The 18,172-nt window shown below is 40.1% G+C and overlaps 1 protein-coding gene across 3 annotated transcripts in view; it reads right to left on the bottom strand.

Moving 5' to 3' along the window:
* The window catches only part of FHOD3 (formin homology 2 domain containing 3), a 535,358-nt gene that overhangs the window by 128,686 nt on the left and 388,500 nt on the right, over positions 1 to 18,172 (bottom strand). For 2 of the 3 annotated variants that reach the window (XM_006889190.1, XM_006889191.1), the window contains exon 12: positions 2,267 to 2,380. In XM_006889190.1, the coding sequence (XP_006889252.1) occupies positions 2,267 to 2,380 (114 nt within the window). Of the gene's footprint in view, positions 1 to 2,266; positions 2,381 to 8,015; positions 8,091 to 8,432; positions 8,802 to 11,889; positions 11,988 to 18,172 lie in introns of all 3 variants that reach the window. The other variant, XM_006889189.1, reaches the window with a different exon arrangement.

Here is an 18,172-nt window from a genome sequence, read left to right as displayed (position 1 = left end):
TTTAGTATCTTGAATTCTTCCTTGTGCTTTGGCTTCTCTACGCTCCAGTGCAATCTTCAGAGTTTCTTCTGACATCCATTTTGGGCAAGAGATATACCCATAGTATCATTAATAGTCTAACACTGCTAATGGTGGCTCCACATCCCACATCCCATATGACAAGGATTATCTCTATGGTAACCTGTTTCGTTCCACAGTTAACCCTGTGGCTACTCTCAAAAGGAGGTATCTTAGATTCAGAGTCACTAACAGTTACCTCATTAATACGACCTTCCTGAGGTCCCAGGCATTCAGTCCAGAGCTCCTCAGGGCTGTGGAACTTGAACCTTACGCTGAAATGTTTACCTATCTCCTTAGAAATTAAATGTGACAGGTGGCCAGGCAAACCCTTCATCCTGGAGCTAAAAGATCTTGCTTTCTCTGCATCCCAGCAAACCTCCAGTCTCAGGCAGCTCTCAGCAAAATGTACTCTAGCCTACAAAAAGGCATCACTGAATGCCCATGATATATATATGTTCTGTGACACAGGATGTTATGTGATTTGGGCACTTTGTAAACACCGAATCATACACAGAAGAGAAGCATGACAGACAGTAAGTGGGCAGCACCAGGATCTACAGCCTGTGCTGAGAGACTGTGTAAAAACTTCAGCCTCGAGTTGTCCTGGTCACCACCAAGTCTGACTCACTCATTGTATGCTATACTCCCTGACCAGCTAGTCACCTCCAGGCCTGACACAGCCAATTCACCTCTCTTCCATCTTTCTGTCAACCTTCACCACGCCCCCTAAATGGGCTTTCAATCCTTATCTATCCTCCACCTCTATCTCTATTTCCTCCCTGGTTGTATTTCTTTCTTTTATCCCTACCACTGCCACAGTCCTGCTGCTGCCACCTTCAGAGGAAACCTTGACCTCTGTCTTGCCATGTATTGGGTACCTGGGCTGAGTGGGCCAACAGCTTTAGCAGGACATTCCTTCTAGTGGATCCAGCAGTCTTTGCAGTGCCTTCTCCAAGAGGGGCTGTGAGGCAGGCAATCTTGGATGGGCCCTGGGATTCCTCCTCCTCCTCCTCGTACCTCTTGGCTAGGCAGAAACGGACAGCTAGGCACCTGCCACGTGGCTAGGCACACATAGGACCTCCCAAGAGCTAGTGAGAGACAGGATGAAACTCCATGCTTAGCTATGTCCCATTCTCCCATCAGGACCTCTGAACTTGACTGTAACTTTTACAAGGCTTCAGATATATATGTAGTTGGGTGTTGCCCAAATGACACTTAGTGACAGATAGACAAATATTAGACAGAATCCAACAAGAAATGCCAGTCACATTCATTTTAAATTGGTAATTTCTAGTCATTGTCTTCTGTTTGGATTTATGGTGAATCAGGAGCTGCTGGGAGTTCTATCCCATCATGCTCAACACTGCCACTGCCTTCAGGTCCACGCGGTGGAGTAAACTGCTTCCCAGTGGAGCCACACGAGGGAGATCACAGTCTATGCCCCTGCCTTCTACTGGATCCACAGTGGGTTTCATACAGCACAATAATGTGTATCACATCAAAACAATCTTCTCAGGTAGAGGTTGGTATACATGACATTCAACCCTCAGGGATGAAATTTCTTCTAAGAGAGCTGGAATCTTAACTCTAACCTCCTCTAGCTCAGCACTCACGCCATACAGGGGTAACTGTTTTTAATTGTTCTCAAATTACAGGTCTTACTGTTCCCTTGTAAAACATCCTTAAGCAATCAAATACTTTAAGGAGTAATAATTAGCTCTTTTCTGGTGGTCTAATACTCTTGCCAAGTTAAATTCCTTCCACGTATCCATACAATTCTTCTCTATCTTGGTTAAGTCCTAGACTAATTGCACAAGACCTTAATGGGTCCACAACCTCCTGATTTACATAGATTTAATCATACAAAGGTGAAAATTTAAGTGCATAATACAAATTACACAGCTGATTAAAAAATTCTAGAACTGCTGCAAGGGGTGAATCAAAACATACATGTTTAACTATATGAGAATAGATTTTTATAACATCTACAAAGTTACGTAGGAGGAGGAAATAATAAAAATAAAATACAACCTTCAATAAAAGATCCATTTAGTAAGTGGTATGGAAAAAAGAGAAAATATCTTTTGCCATTAAATGAAAATAGATTATCTCTTATATTTATACTTTTCTTTTAACAAATCTTAATCAAAGTGATTTCCATTTCCCAAGGACAGTGAAGATGGCAGCTTGCTTCTTGTAAACCTACCTTTCTAGCCGGGGCTCCTGTGGGGGTGAAAGAGATGACGTGGGAGTGATGGGCACACTGGGTCCTGAGGAAGACTTTGAGGGGTGGTACGAGCTGTTGCCAAAGTTGCTGTATCTAAAGAGAGTAGGAGTTTTAGTTGCAAGAAGTAGACAAAGACACGGATACAAGATAATAAATGAATAAGGTTTAGCAAAGCATCTTAATTGTTGCAAGAAAAAACAAGTCTGGAAATGCTAACACTTTGGCATTATTCCCTTCAAAGAGACTTTCTGTTTTGTTTTGATAATTTCTTAGCAGGAGAATTTTCCAATGTCTCAAACTATTAGACAGGTGGATTTATGACAAAAGGTTTAAACAAGCCCTCTGATTTCCTGTCTTTTTAAATGTATGTTAAAGTGATTTGCTAACATGAGTTAAGAATCCAAATCATTTTCATTTCAACCATGAAGCTTCTCCTTTCCTCTCCTGGTGCCACAATCAGTGATAATTCCATAAAAAGTCTGCAGACATGGAAACAGCTTTTAAAAAATAATCATCTTTTTGTTTTTTGAAATACAGCTTTAGTAAGTGTTTTGGAATTCATTTGAATTCTGTGCTCTGTGATCAATGAGAAATGTCTCCAGGGCCTTCTGGGTTGGTTCATGCACTCCTGTTTTCATCCAACATTTCTAATGAGCCAACATTACAATCATTAAATTTTAATGAAAGAATCCTAGTGGTACAGTGGGTAAGCTCTCGACTGTTGAGCAAAAGGTCAGCAGTTCAAACTCATCAGTCACTCTACAGATGAAAGAAGTGATAGTTGGCTTCCATAAAGAATATATCTGGAAACATGCTGGAAAGTTTCACCCTATCCTATGGAGTTTCTCTGTGTCAAAAGATCCTTGACAGTAACACATTTCAATGACCTTTTAGCCTTCACATTTGAATTAACAAGTTTCAAAATTTCTAAAATTCTATAGTCGTTTACCCTCACACTCACCATTTTTCAGACTCCTTAACAGTTTCTATTTAGTTCTCATAATTAATCTCATTCTTGGTACACAAATAGTTTGCAGCCTTAGCCTAGGGTCATTCTCAGGATTGGTTATGAATAACAAGATAAAGGTTTACTTTTTTGGCCAACACTGTTCCCCTGAACTAAATGGTAGTGGGTATATGGGAGCTCAAGGGTCCCATATAGAGTACTATGATATTTGTGTGCAAATATTTTCTGGTACACAATGAATCCAGTCTGAATATCTTTCAATAATGGGGCTAAAAGTTAGTTAATTTCTGGAAGGTGATTTGTCTTCAAAATGGGAATATCTTTGAACACAGTAAAATAATTTGGGTGAATCTAAATGACTGTTGTTGTTGTTAGGTGCTGTTGAGTACAGTACCACTCATAGTGACTCTGTGAATAAACCTGACAGCTGTCCTATCCTGTGCCATCCTCATCATCTCTGATGCACATGAACCCACTGCTGTAGTCATTCTGTCAATCCACCTCATTGGAGGCTGAATCTAAATGAATCATCATTTAAATCATGGTGAAAAACTAGAAGCTATCCAACCAAGTTATACTATAAGAACAGCTAAAAAAAAAAAAATAAAGAACAGCTAAGAAAAACTATGTATCACTCAGTAGAATACTATTTGACTATCAGAGAGCTGACTACTAATTCTGAAAGTGACAATATAGAAATTTTGCACATCAAACTGAATGAAACAATTATATGAACAATATAATGCCACCCACATAATTTGAACATAACTCCATTAAAAATATTTCCAGAAGTCAGAAACTGTATGTAGTAGGAGATAGATATAGAAAACCCCATCCTTTTTAAAAGTGAAGTTCAATTCTCCATAATAAATTACATGATTATAATACAGATAATAAAATATTTCTATTACCTCAAATCTATCTATAGACTAAGGTGCACCTGATCCAGGCCATCTTTGCAATTACTTTCTATGTTTCAGAAAGGTGGACAAAGACTAGGGATGATAGAAAGAGAATTGATGTCTTTGAGCTGTGGTGCTAGAGAAGAGTATTGAATAGACCATGGACTGCCAGGAGAATAAACAGGTTTGTAATGGAGAAGATTATACCAGGCTGCTCTTTGGAGGCACAGATTCTGAAGCTTCATGTAACATACTTTGGGCATATTGCAAGGAGGGTCCAGTCTTTGGAGAGGGACATCATGCTTGGGAAAGTGAAGGGATAGTGCAAGAGAGGAAGATTCTCAATGAATTGGATAGATTCAGTGACTTGAGTAATGGGGGTAGGTGTTTCAGAGACAATAAGGTTGGCACAGGATAGAGCAGGGTTCAGAGCTGTTGTACATAGGGTTGCTATGAGTTGCAAGCAACTCGACGGCACATAACAACAACCACCAAACCTATCCTGCATTGCTTAGTCTGGTTGCTTGGCTACGACTCTCCTTAATTATTGTTTACTTGGTGGTGTTGTATCTATCTGATGGCATCCATTTGCACAGTACCAGACAGATGTCAAGCAGATGGAGACTCAGCAAACCCTTCCCTACTAAAATACTACCTTGATGGGACGTGGTTTCTAGACATTTCTTTTCTCTCCTCTTAAAAAAACTCAACACTCCACATGTTGAGCAGATGGATTACTTTTCCCTCAAAGTGAGCACTGGCCTGACTTCTCAAGCAGATCCTCAAAGGATAGACTACAGAGGACCTAGAGAAGCAAAGAGTGAGCTGCTGGTGGTGTTGCTCTGTAACGTTGAGTCAGAACTGACAGAGAGCAGACCCTCCAGCAGGTTTTCAGAGGCAGTTAATCACATGGGAGGAGACTGCTCATCTTTCTCCCACAGAGCAGCTGGTGGATTCCAAATGCACACCTTTGGGATGTCAGCATAACACCCTACCATGAGGCCTCCAGAGGAATACATGAAAAAGTAAATACAGAAGGAAGAGAAAAAGGATAAGAAGCAAAGAAGAGGGAGAGGAACAGAGGAGCAAGGGCTATAATGCAGAGGGAAAGGAGGCTGCCGCTGAGAGTTTCCAGAGGCTTCTGCCAGCCAGGGCCCCTTGTCGCCCTCTCTGTCCTGCTCCACCCAAGCCCCATCTCTCAGCTTGTTATCCTAGTCAAGTGTCTACAGCAGTCCTCTTCTGACCCACAGTGGACATCCTGCAGGAGGTTTTAACAGGATTACTTTGCTCAAATTATGTTTAAATGATATTACAGAAGTAAAACAAGCATAATGTGTTCTTCCCTCTTTTGGTTTTCCTTATGGCTAAGCAATTAGTTCAAATATCTTAAAGTCCATCCAATTTTCATTCTCAATTTCAGTCAAACTAACTAGATCATACAATTTACTGTCCAGTTGTTTTCCTTCTCTCTCTCTTTTTTTTTTTTTGGTTCATTCTAGTGACTAACTGGTTGGGCTGTATTATAAATATTTTCAATTGCAATCAACCACTGAATAATTAAATCTGTGGCTACGCAGACCCACGAAAACCACAGCAAGTGAACAGCAGAAAATTTAATAGGTACAGATAATATTTGTACAGTACTCAAATTCCTGCTAGAAAAATGACATAAAAATCAGAAGGGTTTTCTTTTTCTTTCAGTTAAATCAATTCAGTTTTCATTCACAAGCATGTGGTAGTTTTTTCCTCCATTTCTAAGTAAATTAGTTTAGGTTAAATGTATGAACCAAGGGCTCTCATTCCCATGGACCATTATCCTGTTAAATCAATTTTCAACTTTTGTATGTATAGGAAGCAACTGAAAATATCCTGGCTTGCATCAGACACACCTTAGTCTTCAAACTGACACCATTGCTCTCTAACACTTTGGAGAAGTCAGTTACAGCAGGTTTTCTCAATGCAACATGTCTTTTGATTTCTTGACTGCGGCTATTGCCATGGATATTGATTGTGGACTTAAGTAAAATTAAATTGCTCACAACTTCAATCTTTCCTCCATTGATTCTGGCATTATCTACTTGTCCAGTGGTAAGGATTTTCAATTTCTTGATGTTGAGAAGCAAATCCACTTCCAACTAATATTTACATGTGTTCATTTCATGGAAGTGTTGAATTTGGTACATCCTAAATGCTCGAAAGAAATGAGCATTAGCTAGTACTGCTGTTGGAAATTCTAACCATCAATTGTGAACAAGTGCATCTTCCAAATATATGCAGTTGCTCTGTGCCTATCTCCATTCTATCAGAGAGGTCCCTCATTCACACAGGACGGAGAACAGACAGCCTCATGCAGTCCAGTGACTGCAAAAAATGCCCTGAGTTCTGATTTTTATATCTCCTTCTTAACTGAAGCCTTTGAATTATGGTGTTGGAAAAAGGGTGCTGAATATTGCATGGACCTGAAAAGAACAAACAAGTTGTCTCAGGAAGTACAACCAGGGTGCTTCTTAGAGGCAAGGATGGGGAAATGGATCTCACATACTTTGAGTATTTTCTCAGGAGGGGTCAGTCCTTGGAAAAAGGCATCATGGACAGTCAGAGAAAGAATGGAAGACCCTCAACAGGATAGACTGACACAGTAACTGTAACCACAGTCTTGCGTATGTTGGAAATTGTGAGAATGGTACCAGATAGGCAGGATTTAGAACTGTTGTTCATGGTGCCATTTGGAGTCAGTCAACTTGACGACCCATGACAACAACAATAACTGTCTCTGTATCCTGGGTTTGTTTCTCAAGGAATAAATATGTCTGTTAAAGAATTACTAACTGTTCATACCAAATAAAAATGAAACCATCAAGTGGATTCCAACTCATAAGTAACCCTGTAGGGCAGAACAGAATGATCTATAAGGTTTCCAACTCATGTTGTTGTTATGTTCCGTCAAGTCACTTGCAACTCAGAGCAACCCTATGTTCAACAGCTCTGAACCCTGATCTATCCTGAGCCAATTTCATTGTCTCTGACACAGCTATCCCCCATGACCCCAGTCACTGAGTCAATCCATCTCACCCAGGTTCTTCCTCTCTTGCTCTGTCCCGCTACACTTCCAAGCATGATATCCCTCTCCAAGGACTGGTCCCTCCTTGCAACATGCCCAGAGTATGTCAGACAAAGCTCCAGAACACTTACTTTGAAGGAGCAGCCTGGTTTCACCCTTTCCAGGACAAACCTGTTTGTTCTCCTAGCAGTCCAGCGTATATTCAGTACAGTTCTCCAGTACCACAACTCAAAGGCAATCATTCTTATTCTATCATTCTTAGCCATCGTCCAGCTCTCTGATGCATTGCAAGTAACTGCAAAGACTATGGCCTGAATCAGGCACATCTTGGTCTCTAGACTGATCTTATTCTTCAGTACTGTGGAGAAGTCCCTGATAGCAGATTTTTCCAATGCAATTCATCTTTAGATTTCCTGGCTGCTGGGACCAAGAGTGTTGATTGTGGAGCCAAGCAAGCTCGTAAGTAACCCTTATTAGTGAGGGCGGAGTAGGACAGCCCATAGCTTCCAAGGCTGGAGGTCTTCATAAAGGCAGACTGCCTTCTCTTTATCCCTTTGGAGTGCATGGTGAGTTTGAACCCCTCAACTTTTGGTTAGCAAGAGAATTCTTTAACCAGTGTGCAACCTCCTCCAGCGTTTACAGATTAATATGATTATAGTAATTCCCACAGAGTGATTCAAATGGAATTGTCATCCCATGGAAAGCAATGAGCAATTTTCAAAAAGGAAAATGCAAGCACCAGAATATAAAACAGAAAGCTACAGAAAAACAGAAAGAAAATAAAGAAAAGACACCCACCTATTAGAAGAGAAAGACTGGAAGTTGTAAGGCTCAGAGGAAGAGTATGTGTTCAAATGGACGGAATCTGAGGAACTGTTCAAGAAGAGAAAACCCCACTCAGAATGTTACATGGAAAGAAGGCAAAGCATCCTGCTGTGTTCTGCAGGTCAAAGATGACCAACCCCAAAAGATCCCATTACTGAAGAAGTTACTTTTTAAAAACAATCCATTGTTTGTTAATTGCCTTATAACAAGAGTTCCTTAACTCAAACGGGTGATAATTTCCTTCTGCATGTTTTTAAATCAGTAGCCAGATTAGTTTAAGCCAGGACTGCTCTCTGCTCTAAAAGCCACACAAACATGGCAGAGAACAGAAAAAAGGGCACAGCAAACACTGTTAACTCCAAACACGACCTCCACACAGGCCAGATCTACCTGTATTCCTTCTGAGCCTCTGTTTCCTTTGCTTTTGTGGATAAGGGAGAATCCTCAAAGTCATAGGAGAAGAGGTGAAATGGGCTGTGGGGCACATACGGCAGCTTTTCTATGGCCGGCGATGCCTTTGGGGGACCAGCTGCAGTACGGGTGGAGGTAGACTTGGGGGAGGGGGTTGGAGGCAGCAGCAGGACAGGCTGAGTAGATGGGACTGCAGACTCAGGCCCTGAAGATTCGCTGCCTGATGGGTCCCCCACTGCAGTGCTGACTGGAAACTGTTTTTCCACGGAGGCCTCGCCTGGGGCAGTTGGCCTGTTGGGAACAGCATCCTCTGCCGTGGGAATCTGCTCTGAGGCAAGGCTGGGTTCACTGCAAAGAAGAAGTCACCAGGAAGGAGAGAAAAGGAAGGGGAAAAAAAGAAGAGATTTGAGAGAGAGAGAGAGAGAGAGGGTGCAAAGGTTAGAAAAAAGGCACAGAGCAATCCCACTAACTACCGTCACATCCACTATGTTCAGAGTCCAGCTGTGTCTCTTAAAACGGCAGCCCCTCACCAGAAGCTCTGGTCAGCTTATCCTGGTGACCTGGGTTTCTTTCTGGAAGATAAGACTTGGAAAATACAAGGAAACATCTTCCCAGGCCAAGTTTGGTCACCCGTCACAGGTTGGCTTTGGTAAGGGAGTTTAACAGCTCCCAAATGCTCATTGGTATCCCTCCACCTTGTAAATTTCTCCCCATTGGCTGTGTTGCACCTGAATGTCTACAATTTGAGTCTAAATTCTTTGTCTTAATCAAACTCAGGATCTGGCCTCTTGCTAAGAAGTCAAACGCTGAGGAGGAGGTATCCCACAAAGCCATTTGCTTTAGTTTTAAGAGACTTTTACATATATTTAATGGTTTGGTTTTTGGTTTTTTTTAATCTTTTCATGAAAGAAGGCATGAGAAAAGGGAAAGTGAAAGAAATGCCAGCAAGGTACAGAAAGAGCAGGAAAAGAGAAACAAACTTCACCCATCTCATCTTCTCCCTAGGCCCTGTCTCTACTATGAAGCCCTAGACTCCCAGACAACCCCAAGGCCGGCCTAGCTGCCTCAGTTACAGGCAGAAAACCTTTCCGTCTTTTGGGGACTGGATTTGTACCACTCAGATATGTCAACACACTCCTTTGTAATTTGAGAATTTATGGGAAACTGCATTTTTTCAAAAGCAGATACTCTCTCAGAGAACTAGGCTTATTAAATAAGCCTTCAGTCCTGCCTATTTGAGCATAGATGGGAACTGTTTGCTTCTCTACCTGATAATCACATATTCCTCCTGTATATGAGGACAAGGTCAGAGCTGTTTCCTTGGAAAGGTGAGAGAACAGGGTGAGACCATGTTGCACTGAGCCCAGTCCAGTGCCTGGGACACGGGCCAGCACATAAATATACACACAAAGCACATGCAGAATTAAGGGGTGGAGCTTCCCTGTCATTTTAAGGTTTACTCCAGAGAACAAAGACCATCTGCTAATTATGGTTAAAGAACGTCTGTATATTGTCAAGGTTAAGCTCTGTGTTTAATATGCATGCCTTAATGAAATAAAAACAAAATTATCTAACTAAAATCTTGGACCAGTGGCACACTGGAGCAATGGTATAGTCAGAAAACTCCAGAAAAGATACTTCTACAAAGAGGATAAACAACCACCCACCTGTGTACAGAACTATCCTACGTGATGACAGCACAATCTAAACAGGTATGCCTTTGCAGCTTTCCCTTTCCAGATAAGCTATTTTACCTGGTCTTCAGGAGTGAATCCTGTGGGTGTCTGAGGCTTAAGGATTCATGTGGGTGGAGTAGGCAATGTACTTCTCAGTACAAACACGGTGGTACTGGTGTATTTAGTGAGGAGGTACATAATTTCCCAGACCCAACCTGGAACTGTTAACCAGAATCTCTGCCCTCCCCTTCCCAAGCACCTTTAACTAATGAATCACATTAGTGCCCACATGAGGGGCAGATCAACATAGACAAGGAGCTCATGACATTGCTCTTTCTGTTTCTCTGGTTCTGATAAATGTCCAGTTCTCTGTTACCACTTCATTCCTTTTTCTCTCACCAGATCAACCCTGCTGGCTTTTCAAGAGACATTTCCAAAGGTAGTGAGTGTTCATGAGTTTATCTATTCAGATACAATTCTCCCATTGCTAGGGATGTGTGAGACTAGGGCACTGTAAATCCACTGGAGAATTGCTATGGACACTGATGGACGAAAGACTATATATATTATACATACATATGTATTAATTATAATATTATAATAATATTATAATTATATCTTATATCTTATATATTATAAAGACATATATATAATGAGAATAATACCAAATTTGGGTGGGAAGAGAAAAAGATCTTACTCTTAATTCCCCCAAGATCCTTTTGAGTTGCTTGTTTGGAAGGATAAACTAATTGTAAAAATGTCCACTTATTGTGGTGGTGCAGTGTTGGGTACCGTAGAGTTGGCACTGACCCATAGCTGACCCTCCAGCGGGTTTTAAAAAGAAGAAAAGGAGATTTCCCATCCTTATGCCATGGAGCAGTGGCAGTCAGTAAAATTAAAAACCAATCATTCAATCTTAATATTATTATTATCCATTAAATATTAAAATTATTCATGATTGATTTTAATACTTTATCTAGATGTCACTTGAGGAAGAATAAAAAGCTACAAAGTGCTTGTTACCATTGTCTAAGCTATAAAGAATGCTTCTTGGGGGGTGGGTAGAGAAAATAGTGCAACAATAAATAAATGGAAATCCAAAATCTCTGTAAATGTTCATTAAAATTAATAAAATTTAATTTAAAAAAAAGAATGCTTCTTGGTGAGGTGAGCAGGGGAGAGCAAACTTCTCAAGGGACATGAGAGCTAGGTTAGTTGTTTGGGGCATAAAAATCAACACTGCAACTTTTTCCTACTCTGCCTCGAGTGAAAAATATTCCAGTGTGTTTGGATTTTTTTTTAAAATTAATTTGAATCATGATTCCAGTAATCATCTACACATTTAGTTGATACTGGATTGGCAAAACTGGTAGGAAGAAAGAGACACATGAAATTTTGAAATTATAGTGCTGAAAGGGTTAGTACATTGGAGCAGAGATGAATATCTTTTTAGTCACTGTGAATATGAAATAAAAGCACTTCGTGAGGAGGGGGACAGTGAGGGGTAAAGCCAGTTGGGCATTTTTTCCAGAAAGCATGGTCTAGGCAGGCAGTATATATATAAAAGTGTGATTCACTAGTGAAAGCAAAGTCATTATTTGTACAAAACTAGTCATTCTGTGGCTCTATGCACAAGGGAAGTAAGTTTGTTGTGACAGCTAGTGAAGAAAGGAGGAGTTTCCTACAAAGTGGCAGCAAACTATTGATTAGGAGAAGCCTCAGGGATTTAGTGTGAGGCTGGAGGGTCCAGCCCTCGGTACCTGTCCTCGCCCTGACAGGGAGCAGGGTCCTCTCTCTCCTCCTCTGAACTGGGCTCCGTAACTGGCTGTTCTTCTTCTTCCTCCTCCTCCACCTCCTCCTCCTCCTCAACCCTGAGATGAGGTTAGGAAGAGAGAAATGCACACAGAGACAAGATGGAAAAGCAAGTTGAGCATTACAGACAAACAGGATGATGAAGAACAAGAAATACAGCTGGCTGAAATGAACAAAACACACTGAATCTGTTAGGAGAGAAAGGACTGCTCTTACTCAGGCAGAGAACTTTACAGTACGGAGAAGAGATGTAACAACCCAGCACAGGACAAATTTCTTTGGCAAGGTGGTAAGACGTTACAGCCCTGCCCTTGCATATCCCATGTGTGTGCCCACACAGACACATTTCCACACATTTCTGGCCTTTAGCAGGCCTCCTGTATTACTTTCCTCCTCTGTACAGAAACATGCGGTGACTGTTGTTGGTGACAGTCAACTCCTGCAGCAACTAGAGTCTTCATTTTTTACTGCATCCCTCTGTGAAAAACCAGTTAAGTCAGGCTACTACTGTCTAACCACTGTGTGGACACAGCCTTTGTCTACATCACCCCTTCATTCTCAGTAAATGTGGCTCAGGGGCTTGATCATCATCTTCAGGACAAGGGTGGGTCCAGGGTCCAGTTTGAGACAATCTGTGCCACCCCAGGGGATTCCTCCTGGCACCCTAACAATAAGGACAGCCTAAGTCTTGAGCAGCTTCCAGTGGAAGATGGCTGTTACTGAGGTTAATCCAACACTTTATACTTAATATATGAATTTAGAAAAGTTGCTGGATACAAGATAAATATGTAAAAATGCATTGGAAAAGTTTGACCCAAAGTAAGCAAATCCAGTATATTTTTAACTGTTAAAAATCACTGTCATCATCACTGTCTTTAGAGCAGGCTAAAGGATTCTCTCCGCAATATCCCCAAATAAACACTCAGAATTCTGTTGGATTCTATGGCCCATACAAAGCAAAGCATTCTCAAACATTAGCGCACAGCAATAGTTTCCTTTCAGTAATATCCACCTATCTAAACTCTTTTTTTATGTCTCTAGAGATATTTGAAGAGAGTTTTCCTGACCCACATCTTGAGTTGTCTTCTTTTGGGGCTTAATAACCTTAGATCCCATAATAATTGACTACATGGTTTATATGTATCAGAACTTTGCTCATGAATAACATGGCAGGATCAAGGGCAGTCAGCTCAGTGGCTTATTTAGAACCAACAGCTGGAAGGAACAGCTCTCAGAGGAGCTGTGCTCAGAGCCTTGGCCATGTCCTGCAACACAAAACAGCAGAGTAGGAAATATCTTCTCATACAGCACAAGATTGTCTATGTTTGAGTCTATGCAGAGTCTCAGCATCATGGAATCAGTTAAATAGAATGAATTTTTATTCTGGTAGTATTTGTGATTGAAGATTTAATTCACACAACTTTGCTTCTTCCTCAAGTTGGATTTTCTCTTAAAATATAATTTCATTTATATTTGTGCTAAAAAATTCTGGGTCTCTGGCCTTGGCTTTCAAATATTTCTAAGGATCTGACTTGGTTTTAGTTTGGTTGTTTTAAATTGCTCAGCAATTACTCCAGGGTGTAGGGCCACTGTGAACCCACTGGCATTTTCCTGTTTGCCACAAATAGTCCAAGATTTCAATCTACCCCTTTCCATGGTGTGTTTTGCAGGGCACATTTTTCATTAATGCCTATTTAATTTTCTCAAGTTTGGACATCAAGCTGAAGTCACATTTCTTAGGCTTCATAAAATAAACAAAAAGGAAATGTAATGTTGCTAAGCTGTTTCAAAAGCACAATAAAGATACTTAAAACAAAGGTAAAGTGTGTTCTGGCATGAAAGCAATAAGGATAAAAAGACAACAAGGCAGTTTCAATACAGAGAGTAGACATCAACTCTTATCAAGACTACACATATAATTTTTTTCAAAATCAATAACAAGAACTACGGAAGTAGTAAAATGATAAGAATTTATGGATATGATCAATAAAGTGTTATTAAGGCCTATTTAACTTCCCTAGATATGCTGTCAACCCAAAAGCATTCAGTTTGAATCCACAAACTGTTCCATGATAAAAAGATGGGCAACTTTCTTCTATGTGATTTACAGTCTCTGAAAATCTGCAAGCAGGCCAGCTATCAGCCAGTTCTGACTTGATGGCAATGGAAGAATTCTGCATTGAGGAATTATTTATAAAGTCCATGGTGAAATAAAGTTTTTAAAGTAATTGGAAAAAATAAGTTTGATAATATCAAATACTGAATCTGACACAGATCTATAGGCACTTAAATATTACTAGCGGACAGGAAAGTAAATTGGTATAACCACTTGGGCAAAATAATTGGTACTATCGTCAGTTAAGTATTCATGTTATTATTCAGCCATTCTACTCCTGAGTGTGTGTGTGTGTGTGTGTGTGTGTGTGTGTGTGTGTGTATCTCCTAGGCATAAGGGAGATCCCTGGAAGATATCTGACAATGTTTAGAAAATTTTTTATAGTCCTCTCAAGTTGGAGAGAGAGAGATTTCTACAGGTATCTAATGAGTGGAGAACAAGGGTGCTGATAAATATTCTGAAACATAGAGGACAGTCCTCAGAATAAAGAATTACTTGGTCCAAAATGTCAACAGTGCTGAACCTGAGAAAGTCTCCTCGGGATATCGAAGCATAAATATACACAGGATGTGAATGCTAGAATGTTCTTGGCAGCAGTGTTTGTAATTATAAAAAACTGGAAGCAATGCAAATGTCTATCTACAGGAAAAAGGATAAACAGATTATGGTATACTTAAGGCAGTCAAAGCAGATGAAATATAGTCTAACATGACAATATGGATGAATACAGGAAGCATGATGTGACGTGAAGGAAGCAAACCCAAGAAGGTGCATACAATATACTAATTTCATAAAGTTAAAAAAATAAATTATTTCATGCTTAGATGCATATATGTTTGATAACAATAACAAACAAGGAACAAAAATTCCACTGGGTAATGATATATATATTCAAGTGTGTGTTTAATTCCAGGAACAAGGGAGTTCTGGAGGCCTAGTCATAAGAAGCTGTGCTGCTATTCTGAAGGCGCATGGTTCGAGTCCACCAGCGGCTGAGAGGGAGAAGGATGGGCAATCTCCTCCCATGCGATTAGCTACTGTCTCTGAAAACCTGCTGGAGGGTCAGCTATAGATCAGTTCCAACTCAATGGTACAGAACAACAATGACAATGACACACATTTACAAGAGCATTGGTTACTTCTAGAGACAGACTCAGAGATGGAACACACAAACAGATGTAGGATAAGGGCTTTATCTAGCTATTTAAAAAAATAAAAGACATAATCTCATTGGTATTCTGTATAGTAATAAACAGAGATGATATAAACATTAACTAAGGGAAAGCAATACATGGGCCAAGGTTAGCAATGGGTTATGAACCAAGAATTATGATTAATCCAATTCTGGACAATTGGGATTTTTAAAAATAAGCAACAGAATATCTTGCAAAGCATGCCTAGACATTGTATGGCAATTGATAATCTGGAATGAAATATGCATTACAAAGTGAACTGGGATGGGGGAGAGAGAGGAAAATGTTTACAAATGAGTGAACGAAAACTCATTGTTTTTGAAAACTTTCACCAAACTCATACACACAAAGCAAAACAATCTGAACTATGGGGCAAGGACTTGATCTCATTTTATCCAACAGATATTTATTGAATATTTATGCTATATACAAGGTACCTGGGTACTGTGTACTGTGGTTAATAAAAGGTTGTCACCACTTTGACGTTTACAGTATGGTCAAGGAGAGACAGATTAACAACTAATTATACCAGAGTTCAAAATAGAAGTGGAGTTGGTGACTGCTATAACCTCAAAAGGGCAAAAGGCTTCTCTAGTGCAACTGGAGCAAAACTCAGCAAGCCACAGGGCAAGCAAGGTTGAGATGGGGTTCTGCATGTAACATTCCCCTGAACAAACGCGTTTATTAAATACAAGGTTCTTTTCTGAGTCTATTTAACTCAGGCTAATCCTCCAAATCCTTACCATTTCTCCAACCCTATATCCCACTTTTTCTAGATGAATTTCCTCTGCTCCAGTCTTACTCCATCTAGTGGCCCATCACTTTTCCACCCAGTAGCATGGGCTTATAAGGTGTGGGATCCATACAGGAGCTATTCTACCTGCCACATCTTAGGCCACTTACTCTATTACTCCAAGAGTCTCAGCCCTCAGATCCAGCCTGCAGGTGTGTCCAGAAATTACTTGCTATCTGTTTCATTTCTTTGACACTGTTGACCTCATATAGGATTGACCACTGAGAGACTTGCTATGGATGGTCAAAGAACTAGACTGAATAAGAAGTTAGAGATGATCGTCTGTATAAAATCCTTATATGATAAATAAGTAAAAACATGGTTCAGAGTGGGCAAGGTCACACACAACTTGTCTGTAAGAACTCCAGTCTCCTGCTCCAGTCAAAGCAGAATCTAAATGGGCTTTAACACTCAATCATGGTTCCATTCCTTCTAAACATTAGTCTCCTTGGGCTGCTTTCCAGCCCTTTCTCACATAGACCACAGACAAAAGACTATACCATTTGCCCAGGATGCAAAGGTAGAGAGATAAGGCTGTTTATGGCTTTGAGGAGTTCAGCCCAGATGTCTAGTCACTTGGACTTGGTGGCTAGGTAGTCCAAGGGATTAGTGTCTTGATTATAGGAATTATCCATCTGTGGCAACTGGTTAGAAATATCTACCTTTATGTTTAAAATAAAATACAAATATATGATTGTTTTATTTAGTGCAACAAAATGGACTTGAATTCTATTTAAACAGAAGAAAACATTTCACAGAAATACTTTGTAAGGCAAATTTGCTTCCCTTGGGCTTTGTCTACATGGGTAAATTGTTTGGCATTTTTGAACACTTAAGTTGTAGCCTTAATTTAGCTTCACAGAGTCTAAGCCTGAACTTAAGACTCACAATTTGTTAACTTTAAGGTTGTTTCTAGGTTACTAGGGATCCAAGGTAAGAGTTAACATATTCCAATTAGTGATATTAATCAATTAAGACAAATGCCTTATGAACGGAAGCAGTGATTTCACTTAAGAGTAGGTGTTATTCACCAAATAATAAAATTCCCTCAAAATATTTTTCACCAGCCAAGAGAATGAAAAGGCATCTAACAGAGCCCAGCTGTTGCTCTGATGTTTCCATGGTGAAAACCCAAAGTTAGACAGTAAAGTATTTATTATTCCTCTCGCACGCAAAGCTTAGCAGGTGTAGAAAAATACAGCCATGGATACTACTGAATATACTCCCAAAGACAGACTAGCAACTAGACTCTAATGAACACGCTGTATTTTGCTACTGTTTCAGAACTGATGATCAATGAATCCAGCGTATTATTTCTGCTGAAAATATGGAGTGGCTGAATACAACAGAATTCAAGTTTGCAGAGTACAGACGTGTAACACACTCAGGAGCTGGGCTGTAGATTTCAATTGTAAAGTCAAATCAATCCAGAGAAAACTATAGGTGAAGCATTTCGCTACTTTATGTGTGCACGCTCGGATTTTACATTTTTTAAAAAACTTTAATTGAAGCAGTGGATACCAGTCTAAATTTTCCTCAGATGACTGAAAGAACAGAAGGGAACCTGGGGTGAAGGTAGACTTCAGTTCTGCTGAGAACTATTGGGACCATCTGGGATATAGAGGGTAGTGTGAAGTTTAGGGAAGGTTGGTGTTGAAAGGTGAAACCAGGCTTGCTCTGGGTTTGTCTTACCTTATTTGCAAGATTCAGGTCCACTCAGGAGCTTCCCAAGGACTAATGAAATAGGAGTAGAATGGGAACTTCCAAAAAAAGAAAAACAAAACTGTGTGGACACTGAACGAGTTCTCCTGCTCCCAGAAGGTGTACAATTATTAATGTGTTTTAGGGGTTTTCTGGGTCACCTTGCTTTTACACATTTCAATGAATGACAGTCCTTACAGACGTTCTAGTTTGTCACAAACGGGAAGAATAAAATACTGAGTATGTGATGAACCACTGAAATGAAAGGGACACTACCTGTGTGTGTTTAAGAAGCAGATACTAAGTGTAATTCCCATAAATAAGACGGCCAAGCACATTTCAGAGTTTCAGTGTGCAGTAATATCTCTCTAACTGATGGCTGAGTTTGATACAGAAACTTCTAACTGCCTTTTCATATGCTTTGGGCT

This window comes from Elephantulus edwardii, unplaced genomic scaffold (genome assembly GCF_000299155.1).
Source record: "Elephantulus edwardii isolate Elephantulus edwardi_28Jun2011 unplaced genomic scaffold, EleEdw1.0 scaffold00076, whole genome shotgun sequence".
NCBI lineage: Eukaryota > Metazoa > Chordata > Mammalia > Macroscelidea > Macroscelididae > Elephantulus > Elephantulus edwardii.
The sequence above is the reverse complement of the archived record's forward strand: the minus strand, read 5'-3'. Positions and strand labels throughout refer to the sequence as shown.